Raw genomic sequence first — 25,187 nt, forward strand, 5'->3', positions numbered from 1 at the left:
GAGGCTTTAGGAAACCACTGAGGTCATGCTGTGGTGACACAGACAGTTGTTGAAACAACTTGGTGTGCATTTGAGGCGGGGATTGTGGGGTGAGGCAGGTAAAAATGCAGATTCCATAACCGTACCCCGACATATTGAATGAGTCTGTGAGGGTGGGATCTGGAATCCTTTTTAAAAAGCTCAGAGGAACCAATTCACAGGAACAATAAAAGTTTGATCTGAGCCAAACTCCTTAATCTAGATATGAGGAAACAGGGATTCCCTAAAAGGGGTACAGGGAGAGGGTTGGAGGAAAGTTATAGTTTTAGGGTGGTTCTTTCATGGGAAAGAACCTGAGAAGTTTTCTCAGCGGATGCTCTAATCAGTATGCAGCTGAATACTTTAGGTGAACCCTCTTCATATATCCGGAGTTCTCTCTCTGTTCAGGCGTCCCTCCAGGTCTATGGTCTGAGACCTCTTGTCACTTTGGTCTCTCAGCTTTGTCTCCTCAAATCTGGAATTCCAACTAGCTTTGCCTTGCTTCCCTTCCTTGTGACAGTGGCCTGGAGACTCCCTCAAAGTGTCTGCTAGAGTAATTATAGGACACATTTCAGTTGTCACTGTCCTTAACTGCATGATTTCCAGTTCCTTGTAAACCATTGTTTCATATATTTTGCTTTGTTTTCAGAATAGGGAGAAATCCAGTCCCTGTTACTCCATTTTAGCCAGAAATTCAATGACTTTTCATGTTCCTGACTACTAGTTCTATTATCTCTCTCACTTCTGGATCTGTCTCTATTCACTGATGTTTCTAGTCATTAGGGTCATATTTTTACACTTTCTAAATGCTTGCTGGTTTTTGACTAGATATCAAGCTTTGTTAATTTCACAACTTTGGGTGCCAGAAATTTTTACATTCCTATCAAACTTCTCGACCTTTGTTCTAGTATATTGTTATTTTAAATGGAAACCATTTTATACTTTTAAAGCTTGCTTTTATTTGTTGGGTGGGACCAGGACTAGGACTAAGTTTGTCCCACTTTCTGAGTACTCTGCCTGATACTTCATGAATTATGAAGTTGTCTAGTCAGAATTTGGGAACTGAAACTTTTCCCAGTCCTGTATGAGCCTCAGAAATTGCTGCATCTGCTCCTTTTGGGGAGTTGTTTTCCTGCTCCTTTTCAACAGTTTCACTACACACATGCACTGGCCAAGCTGAAATCTCAAGGGATACCCACTACAGACTCTGATACTCTGTGCTCCTGTGGTTCTTCTCCCTAGTCCTCTGCCATACAAGCTCCAGTCATCTTGGCCTCCTAAAACTCCCAGCTTGTCTTCTCAACTCAGGGAAACTGCTGGACTCTGCCTGTTTCCCCTCCCTGAGATATGCCTTGGAAACTCCACACAGTAAGCTAGATAGCCACAGGGCTTACCTCATATGACTTCTTTCTCAGATATCAGAGATGAGGTCCCACACTACCTGATGTCCAGGGTTTGAAAGTTGTTATTTCATAGATCTTGTCTTTTTTGTTTTTGTTTTTTTCAGACATTTCAGGTAGCAGAATAAATTCCATCCTTGGTTCTCCGCCCTGTCCACTAGTAGGAGTGGAGTTAGTTATATTCTCTTTGAACTCATCATGAATTCCATGAAGACTGAAGAGAACGAGTCACTTATTGCTACAGAAGGTGACCAGAGTACTAGACCTGAAGTTTCAAAGGTATATCTACTTTTTTACAACTCCTCACAACCATAGTGCCATATGAGGTTCTCGGAGGTAAGTTCTTAAAGAATGATACTTATAAGCCCTTCCCTTAGGTCCTTTAAAATATATTTGGGGAGCTCATACACATAAGTGCTTGTGGAAAGCAAAATGAGTTAATAATGCTAAACATGCCTTTAGTTAATTAACAAGATGACTAAAACAAGATAGACACATCATGGAGAGTATAGACGGGAAAAATGATTAGCTAATGTTTACTGAGGAAACACTGTGTGCCTGGAATTGTGTCCCATCATATGGATTATCTCATTTAACTCTTAATAGAACTATACAGTAGGTATTAATATCATCCTTATTTTACAAAAGAAGAAACTGAAGCTCAACTTGCTTGTAGTTGCAGCAGTAATAGACTGCAGAGCAAGAATCTGAAGGTAGGCAGTCAGACTACAGAGACTGGTTTTTGAACCATACTGTTTTGCTAAAAATATATAAAACGATAATACTAAATTGAGACATGAACAAGTGATTTTAGAATACAGAGAAAAGAATTCTTATTTAGACTTAAGAAATTACAGCAGTGTGATATGAGAAAGCTCTTAATGAATGAATAAACCTAAAATTGTTAAACTCATATGTAGAAGTGGTTGTTGAGGCTGGGAAGAGAGGGAAATGGAAGTATTAGTCAAGGGGTACAAAGTTTACTTACACAAGGTGGTAAGTTCTAGGGATCTGTACAGCGTGGTGCTTATAGTCAATAATATTGTATGCTTAAATTCTTGCTAAAATGCTAGATCTTATGTTAAGCATTCTTATTACAAAAATAATAAATGAGGGCAAGAAGAGACTTTTGGAGGTGACAGATTGATGGCATAGATTGTGGTAATAATGTATCTCCACACTCATCAAGTTGCATACATTAATTAATGCGTCATTAATTATGCATTTAGTATGTCTAAAACTAATTTTTGTAAAAAAACAATGAACAACATTTCACTAGTGTACCAAGGATGAAGGAATGGCCTGAGTAAAGTCATGTATACATGAAAGCATATTTGAAGAACAGGATAGCTGCATTTGATGGTATATAAGGATAATTCAAGAATGTGGTAGGCAAGTAATGCTTTTTTTTTTTTTTCTTTTTTGAGATGGAGTTTCCCTCTTGTTACCCAGGCTGGAGTGCAATGGCACGATCTCGGCTCACTGCAACCTCTGCCTCCTGGGTTCAGGAAATTCTCCTGTCTCAGTCTCCTGAGTAGCTGGGATTACAGGCACACTCCACCATGCCCAGCTAATTTTTGTGTTTTTAGTAGAGACGGGGTTTCACCATGTTGACCAGGTTGGTCTCAATCTCTTGACCCTATGATCCACCCACCCCGGCCTCCCAAAGTGCTGGGATTACAGGTGTGAGCCACCACGCCCGGCCTGATTTCTATACTGGTAAGGTAGAGTTGTGCCAAGATCACAGCAGGCTTTGTATCAATAAGATCTTTCCGTATTGCCAGTAAAAATATTTTCTAATGGTGAAACAATGAAATGGATTCATTGCTTCACATGAGTGGACATTCTAGAATTCAGCTGAGCTCTTAATTCAATGGAATTATACAATTTCTTCAAGGACTTGTTTGTGTGTTTTGTCTCTATGTTCTGCTTTTCATGTTATAGTGACAAATAGAGCTGCAGTAATATCAGATGCTTTACTCTCCCAATAATGAGTCTATCCTGGTTTCCTGAGGAAACTTCTCCTTGCAGTCTAATTGTCTCAAGTAGCTCACCCATTCCCGCACAAAACCGTGTGACTACAAAGGCACTTACAGATATTCTTAAGCTGTCATGAATTCATTTCCATACATGTATGGCTCCTAAGAAGTGAGAGAGAGGTAGAATAGCTTTTTGGAAAATAGCTGCAGTATCTTTTACTTCTTTGAATTCCATGTGTAGGCTCTGGATTTTCTTCTGTAAATAAAGGAGATGTGTTTACAGACTTTATCCTTGTATTGTTTAGGAGTTATTCAGTTCACTTTAAACTTCGTTAAGTATTAATGTTAAAGTGCTTAGGGCTATTTTTATTCAAGAGAATTGCCACTAATCATATGTGATTATTTAATTTAAATTCAACTTAACTAAAATCCAATAATGAAAAAGGTGAATAACACAAATTCTCAGTTGCACTAATCACATCAGGTACTTAAGAACCACATGTGGCTGTGGTATCAGACAGCACAGATGTAGAACATTTCATTACGGCAGAAATTCTGTTGGGCAGTACTAGTCTAGGGCATCCAGTTACAGAAAAGAACTAGAGTGTTAAACTGCCAAATGATTTGTGGAGAAGGAATGAAAGAGAAAATCAAAATAAAGGAGGCAACAAAGCAAAGGAATATAAATTTAGAAAAAGTAGAAGATACAAAATGATAGAAATGTACACAAAAAACCCCAAACCCAAATTATTCAAAAGACTTTAACTTCTATTGCTTCTTTTAAATTTATTTATTTCGTATACAGTAAAATTCAGTCTTTTTGGTATACAGCTCAATGGCTTATGACAAACACCTACAGTCATGTAATCATGACCAGAATCAAGAAGCAAAGCAGTTCCATCACCCTAAATAATTCCTTGTGTGGTTTTATTACTCTAAATAATTCTCTGTATTCCCCACTTATCCCTTTTCACTCCAGTCCCTGGCAATGGCTAATCTGTTCATTACTCTAGTGTTGCCTTTTCCAGAACGTCAGGTAAATGGAACACACGCTGAATCATACCCTTTGAGTCTGGCTTCTTAGAACATTCTATTTAAGATTCATGGGTGTTGTTGCATGCATTGATAGGTTTTTTCATTTTATATCTGAGTAACATTCCACTGTGTGAGTGTATCAAAATCTGTTTAGCCACTCACTCATTGAAGAACATTTGAATTGTTTCCAGTTTGGGGACTTTGTAAATAAAGCTGTTATGAACATTTGCATAACGGTTTTCATATGACAATTGGTTTTCATTTCTCTTGGATTTGCCTAGCAATAGAATTGCTGTCATGGAAAGTGAATGTTTCACCTTTAAAAGAAATTGTCAAAGTGTTTTTAAAATGGCCATATGATTCTGCAACCTCACTACCAATGTGTGAGAGTTCCAGTTGTTTTATGTACTTATCAACATGAAACTTTTCTAATTTATTCATTCTCACAGGTAGGTACTGGCATCTTTTTGTGGTATTAATTTGCATTTTACTAATGACTAATGATTTCTGCATCTTTTCATGTTCTTATATCATCCACATCTTCTTTGGTGAAGTGTCTATTAAAATATTGTGTCCATTTTTATACTGGTTAGTTATTGCTGAGTTTTGAGAGGGCTTTACATATTTTGGCAATAAGTCCTTTGTCATTGCTTTTCTCATAACATTTGTGACATTTGTTGATATTTTATCTCTCTGTGGTTGTCTTTTCATCCTCTTAGTACTGTTTTGGGGGGGAAGTTTTCAATTTTGATGAAGTTCACTTTATATATATTTCTCTTTGTGGATTATGCTTTTGTTTTTTACATCAAAGAACTTTGCTAAATCTAAGATCACAAAAACATTTCTAAGTTTTCTTCCAGAAGTTTTATAGTTTTTGGTTTAAGTCTACGACTGATTTTAAGTTTATGTTTGTGCATGTGGTGCAATATCTGGATCAAAGTTCATGTGTTTGTATAAATTGTGTTTTAATTGTGTAAAAAAATTAACTCAATTGTGGATGATTAACATCTTAACAACAGTGAGTCTTCCAATCTTGAACAAGGTACATTCTCCATTTATTTTGGTCTTGTTTAACTGCTCTTTCCAAGGCCACCAGACAAGGCGAGAACTAGAAAGATCAGAAGTACAAGGCATGAGTGACAGAGGTTAGTCATCCTAGCATCATGCAGCTTTAAGATTTTCCACTGAACTGTGAGTGGCTCCTCCTAGCAGACTTTCTGCTATTACCTCTAGGTCTCTGGAGTGTGTCTGTACTGTCTTGCTCCTTTGACTAGAAACTCTTACTTCCTCCACCCTCCCTAAATTCCTCAAAGGAGAGACCTCCAGCACTGGAATGTCTCCCCAGAAAAAGTTCTGCACAGATGAAGACATGTCTCCATCAGGGGCCCCCAGACTAAGAGCCCCCTGCAAAGTGGATGGTCAAGATCAGAAGTTATGGGACTTATGTACGCCAGATTCGACAGTCTTCCAGGAACTTTATACACGTCTTATGGGAGTCTCACCATATCAAGAGGGAAGTGTTTTCCAATTTGACAGAAAACAGAGGAGAGATATTTGTTCAGAATGCATTTGAAGCCTGAACCCTCAGTTAGCAAAGTTTATTGACCAGCTCCTACTTTAGGGACTGGGCATGTGAAAGGGGACAGAGTCCCAGCTCAGTCAACCTCACTTTTCAAAGAGGGAAAGACATGATTAAGGAAACAGACAAATAGAAAAACGTTTAGTTACTGGATCAAGAACATACAAAGGTAATAGAAAGGGGCAAGTGCATGGCTGGGAGTGCTACTCTGGTTGGGGAAGTGGAAAGGCCCCTGAAGAGGCCCTGCAAACACCCAAGGGAGGGCCAGACAGAATTGTGAGTGCAGAAGCCCAGAGATTGGCTAGGGCTTCCTGTCCAGGGCCTGAGTGTGCAGTATAGCTGGGACCAAGGAGAGAGGAGCTGAGCAGCAGGAGACAGGGCAGAGAGAGGGGTGGGCAAGGGCTAAAACACTCCACCTTCATGGGACTTGGAAAAGAGGAGATGGGAAGATGCTTGAAGGGACAGAGGAGTTGAAAGTAAAGGCTATTCCACAGGCATCCAGGCTAAAGAGGAGAGGACCTGGAGTGGCCTGAGGCTGGAAGTTGGAGGGGCAGAGAGGAGGAGATGGAATGGATGAGAGTTATGAAGGAAAAGAGAGCTGGAGAAGGTAGGGCTTAAACTGGCGGCCGGAGAGGGAGCAGAAATGACAAGTGGGTTTTGACCCTAAAACACAAACACTTTAGCACCGACAGGAACTTTGCCTTTTTCTTTGTTTTCTCTCATTGGCCAGGACAGTAATCACTTTGTTCATTTATTCAGTGAACGTTTCTTGCAAACCTACATGCGTGGTATGTCATAGGCACCAAGGGTATACCAGAGAATACAGTGATACCCTTGTTCTCTTGGAGCTTACACTATAGAGGGAAAAATAAATTGTGCGTGTGTGTGTGTGTGCGTGTGTGTGTGTGTGCATGCACATGTGCCGGTGAGTTTTGATATGGGCAGAAGGGAAAAGAGAATGGAAGAAGCTGTTTTGGAAATGGTCATAGTCAGCTTCTCTGATAAGGTGATATCTGAGACTTCAACTGAGTGAGGTGTTGAGTCTTAGATGGAAATATCTTGAGGAAGAACATTGAAGACAGAGAAAGCAGAAAGTACAGAGGTTCAGAGGTGAGAGAGTGCTTGTTGACTGACCAATAGGTCTAGTGCTTGTTGATTTTCATATGATAATCAGTACCTGTGTCCCTTTCATTAGACTTGAAACTCTCTAAGGAACATGCCTCAGTTTTCCTCATCAGACAGGAGTGGTCAGAGGGTTGGGATGGGGCCACTTTTCTCTCTTTCTTTATGCTATTCCTTTTTCCCCAACCCTGGTCAGACTTAGAAGTGGTGGTCAGGGAAAGACAAGAATTGAGTCTGTTACAATCTGGAGAAAAGGTAGAGAAATTCAAGGAATAGGAAGGTTTGGTGCTAAGGCCACCACTCATAGCCATGATGTTTCTGCTTTTAACACCTGGAGGTCCTACCCTATCATCCAGTTTCCCATATCTGCCACTGTCGTGGCATCCATCACACTAAAACTCCCTACTTCCTGTCTTAGCAGCCACAAGATCTTAGGCTCCTATGCTGTAGAAATTGACACAAAGCCAACGAGTTTCCCAGACAAGGCTTTATTAGGGGCTTATGCTTGAATACAAGGGAGACATTATGCGAGTTCTCCAGATGGTTTCCAAAGGAAAGATCTTTCTGATGTTTTAAGAGAGGTAACATGAAAAGCATGAGATATGTTAATATCATGACATGTGTTGGGTGGAGTGTAGAGTATGCAGGCGCAGTGAGAATTCATGTTAGTACTTGTATCACATGATGAAAACATGGTGAATAAGTAAGTCCCTCCCTGGGTGAGGATTTTCATATTATAATGAGGCAAGGGGTAAAGATTAGTCATTCTTCTAATCCTTTGTGGTCGCAGGTGATATGGTTAACGTCCTTGAATGAGAGTTATGGTAGAATGCTTCTTCTTTATTTTTTTGAAAGAAAGAAAGAGAAAGAGAAAGGGGGAGAGAGAACAGGAGTCTTGCTCTATTGCCCAGGCTGGAATGCAAACTAAAAATAGGCATTAAAAACTCTTTTATACCAATAATTGTGCTTAACAGTGATGACAGGAAAGAATAAGGGAAGAAAATAACAAACATCCAACCAATATTTCATTTAAGTCTGTGAAATGCTATGCAAATGCTGAAGAGTGATTTACTTCCAATTATGTGGTCACTTTCAAAATAGGTATAATGTAATACTGAGACAAATGTATGTTCTGTGGACCTGGGGTGAAGGATTACATAAATATTCACTGAGTTTACTTGTTCCAGGTCTGAGTTCAAATCATAGATGTCCCTGTTAATTTTCTATCTCATTGATCCATCGAATATTAACAATGTGGTGTCAAAGTCTTGCGCTATTATTGTGCGGGAGTCCAAGTCTCTTTATAAGTCATTAAGAACTTGTCTTATGTATCTGGGTGTTTCTGTGTTTGGTGCATATATATTTATGATCATTGACTCCTGTTTTTGCATTGGTCCTTTTACCATTATGTAGTGTCCTTCTTTGTTTCTTTTAGTTTTTGTTGCTATGAAAGTCTATTTTGTCAGAGATGAAAGTTACAACTCCTTTTTTTTTTTTTGCTCTCCATTTGATTGGTAAGTCTTCCACGAACCCTTTGTTTTGAGTCTTTGTATGTCCTTGCTTATGAGATGGATCTGGATACAGCATACTGATGGGTTTTGACTTTTTATTCAATTTGCCTGTCTGTGTCTTTGATTGGGGCATTTAATTCATTTAAGTTTAGGATTAATATTGATATTTTTAAGTTTAATATTGTCATTTAATGCTAGCTGGCTATTTTGCCCATTAGTTGATATAGATTCTTCATTATGGAGATATTCTCTACCTTTTGGTAAGTTTTTGGGATGACTGATACTGGTTATTCCTTTCTGTGTATAGTGCTTCTTTCAGAAGCTCTTGTAAAACAGGCCTGGTTGTGATGAAATCTCTGAATGCTTGCTTGTTCATGAAAAATTTTATTTTTCCTTCATTTATGAAGCTTAATTTGGCTGGATATGAAATTCTGGGTTGAAAATTCTTTTCTTTGAGGATACTGAATATTGACCCCCACTCTCTTCTAGTTTGTAGGGTTTCAGCTGAGAGATCTACTGTGAGTCTAATAGGCTTCCCTTTATGGGTAACCTGACCTTTCTCTCTAGCTGCCCTTAGAATTTTCTCCTTTATTTCAACCCTAGTGAATCTAACAATTATGTGTCTTGGGGTTGCTCTGCTTGAGGAATATCTTTGTAGTGTTCTCTGTATTACCTGGAGTTGAGTATTGTCCTGCCTTGCTAGGTTGGGAAAGTTTTCCTGGATAATATCCTGAAGAATATTTTCCAGCTTGGATTCATTCTCTTCATGACATTCAGGTACACCTATCAAACGTAAATTAGGTCTTTTCACATAGTCCCATATTTCTTGGAGACTTCGCTCATTCCTTTTTACTCTTTCTTCTCTAATCTTGTCTTCTCGTTTCATTTCATTATGTTGGTCTTCGACCTCTGATATCCTTTCTTCTGCTTGATCAATTCAACTGTTAAAACCTGTGCATACTTTGCAGAGTTCTCGTATTGTATTCTTCAGTTCCATTAATTCACTTATATTCCTCTCTAGATTGTCTATTCTTGTTAGGATTTCATGAAACCTTTTTTCAAGATTCTTAGTTTCTTTACATTGGGCTAGAACATGTTCTTTTAACTCACAGAAGTTTCTTATTATCCACCTTCTGAAGCCTAATTCTGTTATTGGAACACACTTGTTCTCCATCAGGCCTTGTTCCCTTGTTGATGAGGAGCTGTGATCCCCTGTAGAGGGAGAGGCATTATGATTTGGGGTATTCTCAGCCTTTGTACACTGGTTCCTTCCCATCATTGTAAATTTATCCACCTGTCGTCTTTGTAATTGCCAACTTTCAAATTAGGTCTCTGAGTGAACGTCCAACTTGTTGATTCCCAGCGCCAGAATCTGAGCAACCCACTGCACCAGCTAAAACAGCGGTGTTAAGATCGTGGTGCTTTTCTGCCCAGGAATCTCCAGTCTTGCTTCCTTTTTAAGTCCCTTTTTCAATCAGCTTAATTGGCAACTCTGCCTTCCCGGAGCTCCAAACATCGACCCAAAGGGGATCCAGTCCCGTTTACTCTGCACCAAGAACTGCCATGCCAGGGTGCCGGCAAAACCTCTGCACCAGCCACAAGAGTCGCATTGGCGACCCATGGGGCTCCTCTGCCGGGAATATCCTGGTCCACGAACAACAAAAATTTGTCTGAAAGTGTGGCATCCTCTCGTTCTCTGCACTTTCACTGGGAGCTACAATCCTGAGCTGCTAGTAATCAGCCATCTTGGATCTCTCTCCCCAGAATGCTTCTTATCTTAGTTTCTTTAAGGTCTGCCAGTCAGTGGGGAAGGCAGCAGTGGAAGGGCAAGGTCTGGTAGTCAGTGGGTGTGGAAAAATGCATTATTGGGGTTGGAGGCAGAGTCCCATTCCTACTCTGTCTCACTAGGATATTTACCTCCTGGTGCTGTCTTTGCCTCTCTGGCTATCCTGCCGGGGTTGGGAGTAATCTCACTGTGTGAGTGCTGTGGATGTAGTCAAATCCAGCTCTACTCCAAGGCCTCAAGACTGAGGAGATACCTAGGAGACTCCAGAATCTTAGAATCTCAGCTCAGATTCCACCTAGACTCTGGTTCATGTCCTGGGCCTTGGTCACTTCCTCCTTATTGTTCCTCAGACATTTCTGTTTTTCTAGCTGTCTTGCTGACAGAACATGTTGCTCTAAATTCTGCCGATTCAAAACTTCTGTTCTTACCAGCAAAGCATAACAGGCATCTCCAAATATGCCTGTTCACACATGAACTCTTAGAAGGCATACAGTGAGTGCAGATTACCCAATCCAATAATTTATTCTTATTTTAAGTCTAGATACTTCCTTCCTGGTGAAGTGAAATGGTGCATCCGAGAAGGTCCTTCACACAGAGCATTCTAGGTCTCAGTGAAGGGACCTTCAACAGAGCCAGGTCCTCCTTTCCCATGTGAGCCTCTCTTCTGGGGCCCAGAGCTATAAAGGAAAGAGTGACTGGCTTCTGGGACTCCTGCCTGAGGAGAAGGCAGTTGGGACACATCAAGGGAAGGCCTCAGAGTAAAGAGGAGCTAAGCTAGCTGGGGCTGGCCAGCTGCTCTTTGCCTTCTACTCAAGGGTTCTCAAAGCCTGGCCCCTAGGCCAGCAGGATCAACACAAACTGAAACTTCACCCCAGACATACTCAGTCACATCCTCTGGGTTAAGCCCCAGCAATCTGTGTTTCAAGAAACTCCCGGGTGATTCTGATGCAGAATGGTGACGGGAACTCAGACCCTGACTGGGACTATGAGGCAGGTTGAGTCCTAGCTGTCTAGTAGACACTGAATTTGAGAGGCCATGGACAAAGCCCTTCCATTTCTCCATTTGTCAAGCCCTAGGATGTTTACCAGGTCTCTGAGGCAGTGACAGAATCAGGTGAACATCTCAATGGGAGACGCATAGACAATTGTAACCTTCCCTCTTTCTCACTCTAGAGGGAAAACAAATTAAGTGCAGTTTGCTTTGAATGTCTTTGGGTAAAGTCACAGGGGATCTGCCTGCCTCTCTGAATGAGCCAGATAATTTGATTTACCCTATTTAGTTAGAGATCTTGCTATACCTTAAACAGAAAACCTACCACCACTACCACATACTTTCCCACAACCTTGGAAAGGAAGAGACATTTTAGTTGTAATTTTCTATCCCTAGACCCTCCTCCCTCTTCCACTCTTTTTTTGGCATGGGGACTTTTCTGTACTGCCTCCTTAAGAACTCAGGTCCCATGAAAGTGTAGAAAGAACAATTACATTTTGTTTGGCATATTTGCTTTTTAGATAGATTCTGGAGAGATTAGGTAGAGGCCAGATTTCTACATCCTCCTTTATGGATACAAGTATGATTACCCCAAAATTTTTCACTTCCTTCACACTTACCAAGGGTCCCTATAAGAGCCTGGACTTTCACATGTATTATCTCACTTACCAACCACAGCTCAGATATGTTAAACAAGTTGCCCAAGGTCACACAGTGGGTGGTAAATGCAGCAGAGCCTAGATGTATGCTTCCTCCCTCTGGACCTTACCACCTCTCACAGAGGCTTCACAGGGTAAGATGGGACTGAGACTGAATTCTCAGGCCACTTAGTACCTTGTTCTGGCCTTCAAGGAATCTTCACTCTAGGCAAAGCCTTCCTCAAGGTTTGGGAGTGAAGGAGTGGCTCCCCAGTCCTCCTGTCACCAGTGGAGGTTCTTGACTACAAGTTGTCCTGGTTCTTGGCATTTTAAAGAAGAAATTTATATTAAAAAAAAAACAACAAAGCAACAAAAGAATGAAACAACAAAAGCATAGATTTATTGAAATGAAAGTACACTCCACAGAGTGGGAGCAGGCTTGAGCAAGGGGCTCAAAAGCACTGGTTACAGAATTTTCTGGGGTTTAAATATCCTCTAGAGGCTTTTCATTGGTTACTTTGTTTAACCCTATGTAAATGAAGTAGTGGTCCACAACCAGTTTGATTGGTTGCAGAAGGGGAGCAGCCAGAGGTACTTTCCATTTTTCATCTGCAATGCGTGGAAAGCAGGAATTGGGGCCATGATTTGCAAAGGGAGTAGCCTCTGATTCTTTTGTTACTTGATTGTGGAGACGTGGGATTTTCCCTTTGATTCAGTTCTAGGAAGTGAGGGTGAATCATCCTTAGGTTTCCTGCCTCCAGATCCTGTTCTTCTGCCTCACTCCTTCAGTCCTGGGGCATCCTTCTCCTTGCCAGCCTGTTCCTTCCCTTGGCTCCCAGGTTGTTTAATTTCCTATGATATTTTTTAGGACACAACTCTTGCACATCTTGTTAAGTTTTCTACATAGATTACCTGTCATCTGTGAATTATGATAATTGTATTAATTTCTTTCTGATTCAGATGCCTTTTATTTATTTCTTTTTTTTATTGCCCTGGCTTAAACTTCCAGCAGAATTGTGAATAGAATCTGCCAGAGCAGACAGTCTTGCCATTTTTTTAGTCTTGGGAATGCATTCAAACCTATACCATTAAATATGATGTTACCTGTAATTTTTTCATAAATGTTCTTCATGAGATTGAAGAAGTTCCCTTTTATTCCTAGGTTGCAGGTATTCTTATTAGAAATAGATCTTAGGTTTACCAAATGCTGTTTACGTGTCTATTGAGATGATTCTATGTATCTAGAGAAATTTTAATTATTCTAAATGGCTTATTACAGTGACATAGTTTTCAAAAGTTAAACCAACCTTGAATTCCTGGCATTTACCTATTAGTTCTTGCATTTATGCTTATAATGGCATGTAATCTTTTCTTGTAATGTTTTTTCTGTATATTATGGAGATACTTTTCCCTGTTGTTGAGGCAATATTCTTTTCAGTATTGTACTCAATGCCCCAGGAATTATGATGTTTACCCTGTCTGGTGGGAACAACTATTCCCAGCCCTGTAAGAGCTCCAGGGATTGTTCCTTCTAATCTTTTTGGGTAGATGGTTTCCCTGACTTAGGTGACTTCCTCACATGCATATGCTGATCACTACTCATCTGAAGACTCATGGGGACCTTCTCCTGCCCTTTGAAAGCTAAGCCTATTGGCTTCCCAGAACTCAGTTCCTTTTCCTCCATTCATTTACTACTGAGCTTTGCCTGAATCCTTTTCCCTGCACAGTGGCCTAGAGCTTCTCTTCAGGCAGTAAGCTGGGCAGTCATAGAGTTTGCATCTTTTTTTTTTTCTGTTTCTCAAGGATCACTGTCCTTCCTTGACTAATGATCAATGTCTTGGAAACCATTTTGTTTATTTTGTCTATTTTGCCAGGTCTTTCAGGCAGGAGTGTAAATGAGTTCTATGTTATTCCATGGTGGCCAGAGTAGAAGCTCAGGATGCTGCTTTTTAAATGTTTCAAGAGGCTTTAATTTTAATTAGTGGAAACTATGGGCTATAATGTGCTTACTTTACTATGGCTGCCCCTATGAATATCAAATATATAAATATAAATATACCAGAAGGCTTCTAAGCTAGATTAAGGGCATCTTCAAAAATCTCACAGGGGACATCATGTTAAATATTTGAATCATTATAAGTATTTCCTTTACAATGAAGGAAAATAGAGGAGTGCTCACTATTGTTGCCTTTATTTAGCTGGTTAAAATTTATTTTAGCCAATGCAATGCAATAAGAAAAATTAGTAAAAGGTAATATTTGATGATTGAAAAGATGAGAACAAAGCATATTCATGAAATATCCACAGCTGATATCATTATCTATTTTTGAAATCCAAAAGATTTATAGATAAAATATTAGAATGATTGTAATGTAGCAAATTGGCTAGATTTAACATTGATATTTACAAAACGATGGATTTAGCTTAGTAAGCAATATCAGAAAATGTGGTACCCCAAAATTATTTTATAATACCTAGAGAAATATTTACCTAGGATTAAATGTAAAAATGAATTGTTAACCATTTATGGAGAAAATTATTTTGTTGAAGACATGTAAAGGAAACATAAATCAATGTCAAGATATACTAATGAGTAGGAAAACTCAAAATTAAAACAGTGTTTGGTAAAATATGGAAAAATATACCATTCGAACAGAGCAGAGAGAGTAGAGACAGACTCACAAATTATATGAAAATGTATTTGTATTAGTTTATGCTGTGGCATGAATCTTTGCATCCTCCACAATTCATATGTTTAAATCCTAATATCCATGATGATGGCATTATGAGATGGGGCTTTGGTGGGTGATTAGATCATGAGGGCTCTACATCGTGTATTTTGTTACAAAATCCAGACTAGACAGTCTCAGGAGTAATAAAGTACCACAGACTGTATGGCTTAAACAACAAAAATGCATTGTCTCATGGTTCTGGAGGTTCCAAGTCCAAGGTCAAGATGTCAGGAGAGTTGGTGACCTGTTAGGGCTGTGAGGGAAAGATCTGTTCCAGGACTCTCTCCTTGGCTTGTAGTTGGCCATGTTTTTCCTATGGCTCCTTACATCATCTTGCCTCTATGTGTCTCTGTCTCTATGTCTAAATTTCCCCCTTGTTAAGGAAATTAGGGGTATTGGATTAGAGGCCCATCCTGCTGCAGTGTGACCTCACCTTAACTAAGTATATTAACAAGAACTGTATAGCCAAATAAGGCCACATTTTGAGGTAGTAGGGGTTAGGATTATAACATGTGAATTTTGAGGGGACACAGTTCAACCTGTAACAGTCTTATGTGACAAAACTGGCAGTACAGATCAGTAAAGAAAGAATGAACAACGCAGTCAGTATTGCTGTAGTAATTGGTTATCCACATGCAAAAAATAGAAAGTGATACTTACTTCAAGCTATATACAAAAAATAATTCCAGATTAAAAACTTGAATGGTAAAAGCAAACCTTTACAATTTTTAGAAAAAAAAATATATCTTATGAAAGGTGTTCTAATAACATAAAAAGATTAGTAAATTTGACAACCTTAAAATTAACAACTCCTGTTTTTTATGACACCTGAGAATGAAAAATCAAGAAGAAACTCAGAATATGTTTAACACAAATGATGAATAAGCAATTTGTGTCTACAATATTTAAAGTACTTCTAGAATCAATAATAAAAAGAAAAATAATCCAGTAGAGAAATGAACAAAAGACATAAATAAGCATTGTAGAGACTGAAGTGTGAAAAAGGATTCAATCCCTTTAGTAACTAGGAAACTACTGTTTAAACCCTCAGTAAGATGATATTCACACCAACAACATTGGAAAGCATTAAAATATGGATAATACCAAGCTTTGATAAAGACATAGAATAATGAGAACTCTCATTTCTCACTTGTGGGAGTGCAAGGTAGAACAACATTGTAAAATAATATGGCAATATATATTAAACCATTTTGTAAAATAATATGGCAATATATATTATAATAAAGGGGATTACACAGTTTCTCTTCTTGCTCTCCTATTGCCTCATGTTTTCAAATACTTATGGCTTAAATCTATTTCTGAAGTTGAGCAGTTCTATTTCTAAGTGTATTGAGAGACACCCTGGCACACATGCACCAGGAAACATATTTGAGAATATCATAGCAAAACTTTCCACTGCTTTTAGTAGAAAAACCCCAGAAATAACAGAAATGTGCATAAACAGTTGATTTCTTCAGTGAATTCTCTCTAAATGTAAAGGTTGATACAACTAGGATGAACCTCAAAAAAAGTGGTGCAAATCACAGAACACATTCAGCTGGATGTGTTTATATAAAATCAAAACAAGCAAAATGAAACAATGTATACCCCTTATCTCTTATATGCTGTGTTTTTAAGAAACTATAAACATATTAGTTGGTGACACCTTATGTTTCATATCATAAACATCCATGTATCTCCTTCCCAACTTAAAAAGTAACACACTAAAAATTATTAGAGGCATAGTGTGTCTCTCCTTCATCTTATCTCCCTTTCTCATTCTTATGGATAACCACTAAATCTGAATTTGTTTTAAAACTATCATTGTCTTACACTTATTTAGGGATGTGTGGTGTTCATGCCAAGGGCTTGAGACAGTAGCTTGACTCGCCCCATCCTGGCTGCTGGACCTGTCTGCACTTCCCCATCTCGAGGGCTGTCAAGCTGAGACAAAGGCCGCGGGCTAAGTCAAGGAAGCAAAAACAGAATGCAAAGCAAAGGTCTGTGGTTTATGAGGGCATTGTGTTGTCTGTTTTTATGTCTCCATCAGTCTCTGTGTAAGCAATAAACTTGCTGCAATTGAGATGCCTAAGAGGGACAAGAGACCCCTGCCCATATTTTCCCTGGAGCTAAGCCTTTGATCTAAACTCCTGTTGGAAAACAGGTTTGACAAGCCACCTTAAAGGGGCCATTGTTTGTTTGCACTGTGTGTCTTTGAAAAACAAACTGCTTTGTAAACTACTATCACAAGCCCCCTTAAACTGAGCGGTTATCACAAGCCCCTGATAACTATTTTTTATGGAGTTTCTATTTCCTTTCTGTTTACCCCTTTTCTGCTGAGATAAAGTAAATGTAAACAAGAAAAAAGGTATAAAAGCTGTAACCCACAAGAATAAAATTGCTGCGTTTTAACCATAATTTACGCAGACCTCCAGACTCTACTTTTCTATTTCTTTTCACTTCCGCACACTCTCTCCCTCAGGTTGAACAAGACATCTACGTTGGCGGTCTCGGGGACTCCCGCAGGTCGGTAGCCACCCGGCAGATGTGCCGGACCCCGACATAGGGGCATAAACGTATATATAGTAAAAGCTGAGGACTATTCACAGGATACTAGCTTGGGTCCTCAAATGGGTAGTGACACCATTATCAGATTCAGGAACACAGGAAGAGGGACACAATAAAATTTGTAACTCTGGTTTTGAAGGGATTAACAGTGAAATGTCTCTGATATATCCAAGAGTAGATGTCAAAGAGGCAAGAAAATATTAATATCTGGAACTTAGATGAGAGGTCAGTGTTACAGAGATAGATTTGGGCAATAAATATTTGAAAACATGAGGTGATAGGAGAGCACCAAGACAAAAAGGAAATCACTGTTCCTAAAAGCTAGGCTTATTCCCTTGCACCTACCTACTAAATGATCCAAGCCCAGCTGTCCCTCCTGATTTTACTCTCCAGGCTTATTCCTCTATTAGATCCAGTACTTCAGGCTTCATAACGATTTCCTTCTAAGTTGTGTTGACTCCTGTCCTATAATATTTTTTACATATAATATTTTTCACCAAAATATATTTTCTTAGTACTATCAAAACCATTGACAGAACAGCAACTAAACAGATTTTTAATGGGAATTTTTGAAAGGTGATGTTTGAAATATCCAAAAGATAAATTAAGTCCAACTTTACTAGTAAGTGAATAAATGTGCATTCTAAAAACATTCAAATTAGATAGAATTTCATCTATCAATTGATAAATATTTAAAATGGAAACACTCAAATCATTTTAAGGAATCAATCACAGGATTGAGGTTGGTCTCCTTGAGCAGCTGGAGAGAAGGGACAGGGTGAATTGATACAATTCTCTGGGAGACGGAATATATGTTGCAAAATATTTTTATATCCTTAGCTGTAGTATTTCCACTGCTGGGAATATGACCTAGGGAAATATTCAGATGTGCAGACAAAAAAAAAATCATATTTGTAGAAAGTTTTGTCATAGTTCGACTAAAACCTAGAAATAATCTAAATATTCCGCACTGAAAGAATGGATTACAAATTATTATACAGTGAAATATTCTATAGCCCCTCAATTTGTGATTTTAAAGGTTGCTTAATGACACAAAGTAGTGACAGATTGCTTAATGAAAAATAAACTCATACACAACATAGTATTTAAGAAACATAAGATTTAGATCTGCATATGAACCAATATAGGGCCATTTCTGATCCATTTCTAGTTAGGTATAAAGTAGGAGTCCAACTTATTTCTTTGCATCTGGATATCCAGTTATTCTAGCACCATTTGTTACAAAGATGATTACTTCCCCCCATTAAATGGTCTTAGAACCATTCTGGAAAATCAGAGTTCTACTTTTCAAACCGATAAACAAAATCAAGGTATACAGGGGAAAAAATAAAAATAAAATGTAGAATGAGTATCTCTGGTAATAGGACAGTGATTGATTTTTTTCTTCATTATTTGTTAACCATTATATTATCCAATTCTTATTAATAATATCTATCAGTTCTATCATTAGAAAAAATATGAAACATTATTAAAGGTGATTAATCTCTTTAATCTTTTCTTTTTAAGGATACTTTTATAAAGCAGACATGTGCTGACACACCTGTTGATCATTGTCTATCTGGCATAAGAGAGTGTAGCAGCACCTTTAAGCTTAAAAGTGAAGTCAACAAGCATGAAACAGCCCTGGAAATTCAGAATCCAAATTTGAACAATAGAGAATGTTGTTTCACCTTCACTTTGAATGAAAACTCCAGAAAATTAGACCATAGTGTGTTTACAGCATATGGTAAAGCCAGTGAGAGTATCAACTCAGCTCTGAGTGCTAATGAGCATTTCAGGGAAAGGATGAAGAATCATTGTAATAAGAACATTATTGTTTATGAAGAAAAAAACAATAGATGGACATATAAGTTTAGGAATGCCTCTCAAGCGCCTGCCTATTGATTCTCATTTTAAAATTACAATTGGTAAAACAAAGAGTAGTGAAGAAGGTGAACACATATTACATCAATGTGAAAATCCAAACATGGAATTCATTCTTTTTTATGTTGTTGCTATTGGAAGGACAATAAAGAAGATTGTTAAGATCAAGGAACTTCATGAAAAAGGAAGTAAACTTTGTATTTATGCCTTAAAGGGTGAGACTATTCAAGAAGCCTTATGCAAGAATGGCCAATTTCAGTCTGACATAGATGAATTTAAATGGAAACTAATGGAAGATCATAAGAAAATTTATGGAAAACAGTCCATTATGGATGAACTATCTGGAAAAGTCTTAGAAATGGACATTTCAAAAAAAGAAACATTACAAAAGAAAGGCATCCATAAAAAAATTAAACAGAATGAAAATGCCACTGATGAAATTAATCACCAGAGTCTGGTCCACAAACAAGAGAAAGATGGAGAGACTGAAGATGTAGAACAGAGCAGAGAGAAAATTCTCCCACCTCAGAATCTAGGGCATGCTTTAAAGGTAAAACTCACCAGACAATTCCCAGGAGTAGAATGTATTACATTTATTGTTTGGGCAGAAAATATAGGAAAATAACCTCACAAGTTAAGCAGAGGCTGCATCTGGGTAGGCAGTATGCTATTGATCAGGATGTCCAAAAGGAGGCAACTAACCTCTTAAAGAATTTGCAAATGTTGAATGAAACCATAATGCCTCAGTATCCAAATTTTAAAGAGAAGGCACAGTGGGTGAGAAAATATTTTCAGGACAAATGGAAGAGAATGGATCTTTCACCATTTAAGCAATTCAACATATATAAAAAGTTCTTTGGAAAAATTACTGCAAACTCTATTTCAATTGCAACCTGTGAACAACTTACTTAGCAAGTCAGTTGGGTTCCTGGAATGGGACAATAATAGAAACACAGGCAATGCTACTTGCTTTGTCTTCAATGGTGGTTATATTTTCACCTGTTAACATGTTGTACTTATGGTGGGTAGAAACACAGATCAATGTTTGTGGCCACACATAATTAGCCAATATGCAAAGGTAACCTTCACTTACAAAGAATTCAGCCCTACTGGTGACAACTGGTTTTTTATTGAGCCATCGCTTAAAGTGTCCAATGAAATTCTAGATTATGCAATTTTAAAACTAAATGAAAATGGAAATGCATTTCCTCCAGGCCTATGGTGACAAATTTCTCCTCAGCCATCTACTGGTTTGATTTATTTAATTGGTCATCCCAAAGGCCAGATCAAGAAAATAGATGGTTGTGCTGTGATTCCTGTAAATGAACGATTGGAAAAAGATCCAAATCATTGTCAAGAGGGGTTGGTAGATCTCCATGGTACCAACAGTAATGTATGCCCTATGTTTACCCAAAGAAGTTTCCTATCAGAGGTTTGGAACACACAAATGCTTAGTCATGATACTTGTTTCTCTGGTGGATCCTCAGGCTCCACAGTGTTCAATGCATCTGGAAAATTAGTTGCTTTGCATACCATTGGGCATTTTTATAAACATGGATATAATGTGTATGCCCTTATTGAATTTGGTTATTCTATGGATTCTATTCTTTGTGATATTCAAGAGACAAATGAGAGCTTGTATAATTTATTAAACAATGAGAAACTTGAGACTTACAATGAAGAGAAAAATAAACAAGAATCATCACTTCAATATCATCAGATTGAACCCATGGAATGTTAGAAAAACAATGCTGTCTTCAAGAAAATATGCCAATAATTTTTGGCAAAGATTTCATGACAAAGGCACCTAAAGCAATTTCAACAAAACTAACATTTGGCAAATGATAGAGAATTAAAGCTACTGCAAAGCAAAAGAAACCATCAACGGGTAACCACACAACTTACAGTATGAGAGAAAACATTTGTGAACTAAGCATCCAGTAAAGATCTAATATTCAGAATCCATTAGGAACTTAAATAGATTCACAAGCAAAAAACAAGCAACCTCATTGAAAAGTGGGTAAAGGACACGAACAGACACTTTTCAAAAGAGGACATACATGTGGCCAACAAATATATGAAAAAATACCAAATATCATTAGTCATTAGAGAAATGCAATCTGGCAAAATGTCATCACACTAATCAGAATGGCTGTTATTAACATGTCAAAAAATAACAGATGCTGGCATGGTTGCAGAGAAAGAGGAATGCTTACACACTGCTGGTGGAAATGTAAATCATTTCAGCTATTGTAGAAAGCAGTTTTATGATTTCTCAAGGAACTTAAAATAGCTACCATTCAACTCAGCAGTCTCATTCCTGAGTATACAACCAAAGGCATATAAAGTGTTCTACCTTAAAGACACATGCACATATATGTTCATTGCAGCACTGTTCACAATAGCAAAGACATGGAATCAACCTAAATGCCCATCAGTGGTAGACAGGATAAAGAAAATGTGACACATATACACCATAGCATACTACACTAGCTAGAGCAATCAAGCAAGAAAAAGAAATAAAGGGTATTCAATTAGGAAAGGAGAAAATCAAACTGTCTCTATTTGCAGATGACATGATTGTATATCTAGAAGACCCCATCATCTCAGCCCAAAATCTTCTCAAACTGATAAGCAACTTCAGCAAACTCTCAGGATACAAAAATCACAAGCATTCCTATATACCAATAAAAGACAAACAGAGCCAAATCAAGAGCGAACTCCCATTCACAATTGCTCCAAAGAGAATAAAATACCTAGGAACAGAACTAACAAAGGATGTAAAGGAACTCTTTAAGGAGAACTACAAACCACTGCTCAATGAAATAAGAGAGGACACAAACAAATGGAAAAACATTTTGTGATTATGGTTAGGAAGAATTAATATCATGAAAATGGCCATACTGCCCAAAGTAATTTATAGATATAATGCTATCCCCATCAAACTACCAATCACCTTCTTCACCTGGAAAAAACCACTTTAAACTTCATATGAAATCACAAGAGAGCCCTCATAGCCAAGACAATCCTAAGTAAAAAGAACAAAGCTGGAGGCATCATACTGCTGGACTTCAAACTATACTACAAGGCTACAGTAATCAAAACAGCATGGTACTGGTATCAAAATAGAGACATAGACCAATGGAACAGAACAGAGACCCCAGAAGAAACACCACACATCTATAACCATCTGATCTTTAACAAACCCAGCAAAAACAAGCAATGGGGAAAGGACTCCATGTTTCATAAATGGTGTTGGGAAAACTGGCTAGCAATATGCAGAAAGCAGAAACTGGACCCCTTCCTGACACCTTACACTAAAATTAAACTCCAGATGGATTAAAGATTTAAACATAAGACCTAACCCCATAAAAACACTAGAAGAAAACATATGCAAAACCATCCTGGACATAGGCATAGACAAGGACTTCATGACTAAAACACCAAAAGCAATGGCAGTAAAAGCCAAGATAGACAAATGGGATCTAATTAAAATTTAGAGCTTCTGTACAGCAACAGAAACCATCATTAGAGTGAATCGGCAACCAACAGAATGGGAAAAAAAATTCTGCAAACTACTCATCTGATAAAGGGCTAATATCCAGAATATACAAAGAACTAAAACAGACATACAAGAAAAAAAACAAACCCATTCAAAAGTGGGAGAAGGACATGAACAGACACTTTTCAAAAGAAGACATATTTGAGGTCAAGAAACATGAAAAAATGCTCATCATCACTGGTCATTAGAGTAATGCAAATCAAAACCACACTGAGATATCATTTTATGCTAGTTAGAATGGCAATCATTAAAAAACCTGGAGACAACAGATGCTGGAGAGGATGTGGAGAAATAGGAACACTCTTACACAGTTTGTGGGAGTGTAAATTAGTTCAGCCATTGTGGAAAACAGTGTGGTGATTTCTCAAGGGTCTAGAAATAGAAATTCCTTTTGATCCAGCAATCCCATTACTGGGTATATACCCAAAGAAATATAAATTGTTCTACTATAAAGACACATGCACACGTATGTTTATTGCAGCCCCGTGTACAATAGCAAAGACCTGGAACCAACCCAAATGTCCATCAATAATAGACTGAACAAAGAAAATGTGGTACATATACAGCATGGAATACTACACAGCCATAAAAAACAATGAGTTTGTGTCCTTTGTAAGGATGTGGATGAATCTGGAAACCATCATTCTCAGCAAACTGACACAAGAATGGAAAACCAAATACCATATGTTCTCATTCATAGGTGGATGTTGAACAACAAGAACAGGTGGACTCAGAGAGAGGAGCATCACACACTGGGAGCAGTTGGGAGGGGTAGGGGAGAGAGCAGGGGGTGAGGAGGGAGGGTAGGGTGGGGTGGGATAACATGGGGAGAAATTACACATATAGTATGCACCTAAAGTAAAATAAATTTTTTTTTAAAAATGACAAGATCATGCCCTTTACAGCAACATGGATGGAGCTGGAGGCCATTATCCTAAGTGAACTAATACAGGAACAGAAAGCCAAGTAGTACATGCTCTCTCATGTGTGGAAGCTAAATATTGAGTACACATGGACACAAAGAAGAGAACAACAGATATAGGACCTACTTGAGGGTGGAGGATGGGAGGAGGGTGAAGAATTAAAAACTACCTGTGGGGTACTATGCTTATTATCTGGATGATGAAATAATCTGAACACCAAACCCTGGTGACATGCAATTTACCTTTATAACAAAATTGCACATGGACTTTTGAACCTAAATAAAAGTTAAAATTATATATATATATATATATATATATATATATATATATATATATATATATATAAAATGCCAATAATTGAGAGCATTGAGGGCTGTTTTCTTTAATGAAATTTCCTGATTAGAAAACTGTTAGATAATTATGTGGATGTGCAAAACATGTACTAGAGCTCAAATACTGATTTTATCTCAGCTTTTAAAAATTTTTAAACAAATCTCATGCCTCACTTCAAATGGTTAGCTCACTTTTACACTTAAAAATAATTTGTTATTTGTCATTCTAAATGCCTAGGATAGTATACCTTCATTACTGACAAGGCAGTTCTTGTTCTCTGCCTAACTAGATAGTGGTAAATACACTGTTAAAAAGGGAAAAATATGTATAGTTCCTCTACAACTCAAAATTATTCAGTAAATATAATTTATTTCCTTCCATGCTGCCTGTGATATCAACCTCCATTGCAAATGGCAGTAGAAAATTCCAGTTTTTCAGTTCTTTCCTCTAATTGAGGAATAGCTAACACTTTTCTAGTAGATGTGAAGAGTAGCTTGCTCAGTCTTCATCCCCATCCTCTTATGTTCAGATTCCAGAGAGCTAGAAGCTATATATTTTAGACTGATTTGCAACTAAGATTCTGAATACAAATGAGGTTCCTCCAAATAGATACTATTTGTAAGATAAAAGTAAAATGGGGGTCCTCTTTCTTCCACTCTGGCAAGCTGGGTCATAGAAAAGTGAATGTCTAGAGATAGTAATGCTGCTGACTACAGGGTCAGTGTCTAGTCACCAGTTTCATGGACATCCACAAGCAGTTTCAGCAGTAGCAACAACCAGAATCAGTGTTGCATTGTCTAGTCATTGACTTTGATGGAGTGGAAAGGTGTTTCTGATGGTAATGATTTCCTAATTCAGTTTCCTGATTTCTGGATTGCAGGTAAGAGAGATGTGTTTGTGAACTTAATAATTCCAGTGTTGGCCTCCTGATTCTCACTGCTGTTATCATCCTAAAGAGTCCCAGCACTTGATCTTTGTATTAAATCTCTTTAACCTGCACTCAACCCTGACTGTATACGTTCCTTTACAAATTGCAATTGGTTGGACTTTCCAAATATGTGATAGTCTCAGTTGTGCAAAACCTTAAATCTGACCTACAGAAATTGTTCATTCATCAATGCTAATC

General features: G+C 38.1%; 1 protein-coding gene across 1 annotated transcript; it reads left to right on the forward strand.

Moving 5' to 3' along the window:
- The first annotated feature begins 1,171 nt into the window (after window positions 1–1,171).
- On the forward strand, window positions 1,172–23,687 carry FAM111B (FAM111 trypsin like peptidase B). The gene is given in 6 exon segments (XM_054240922.2): window positions 1,172–1,386; window positions 1,526–1,697; window positions 18,887–19,207; window positions 19,209–19,791; window positions 19,794–20,151; window positions 20,153–23,687. Coding segments are annotated over 5 exon segments (2,175 nt in total). The 5' UTR covers window positions 1,172–1,386; window positions 1,526–1,616; the 3' UTR covers window positions 20,985–23,687.
- The last annotated feature ends 1,500 nt before the right edge of the window (window positions 23,688–25,187 follow it).

The sequence above is a fragment of the Callithrix jacchus genome, chromosome 10 (genome assembly GCF_049354715.1).
Source record: "Callithrix jacchus isolate 240 chromosome 10, calJac240_pri, whole genome shotgun sequence".
In the NCBI taxonomy this organism is placed as follows: Eukaryota; Metazoa; Chordata; class Mammalia; order Primates; family Cebidae; genus Callithrix; species Callithrix jacchus.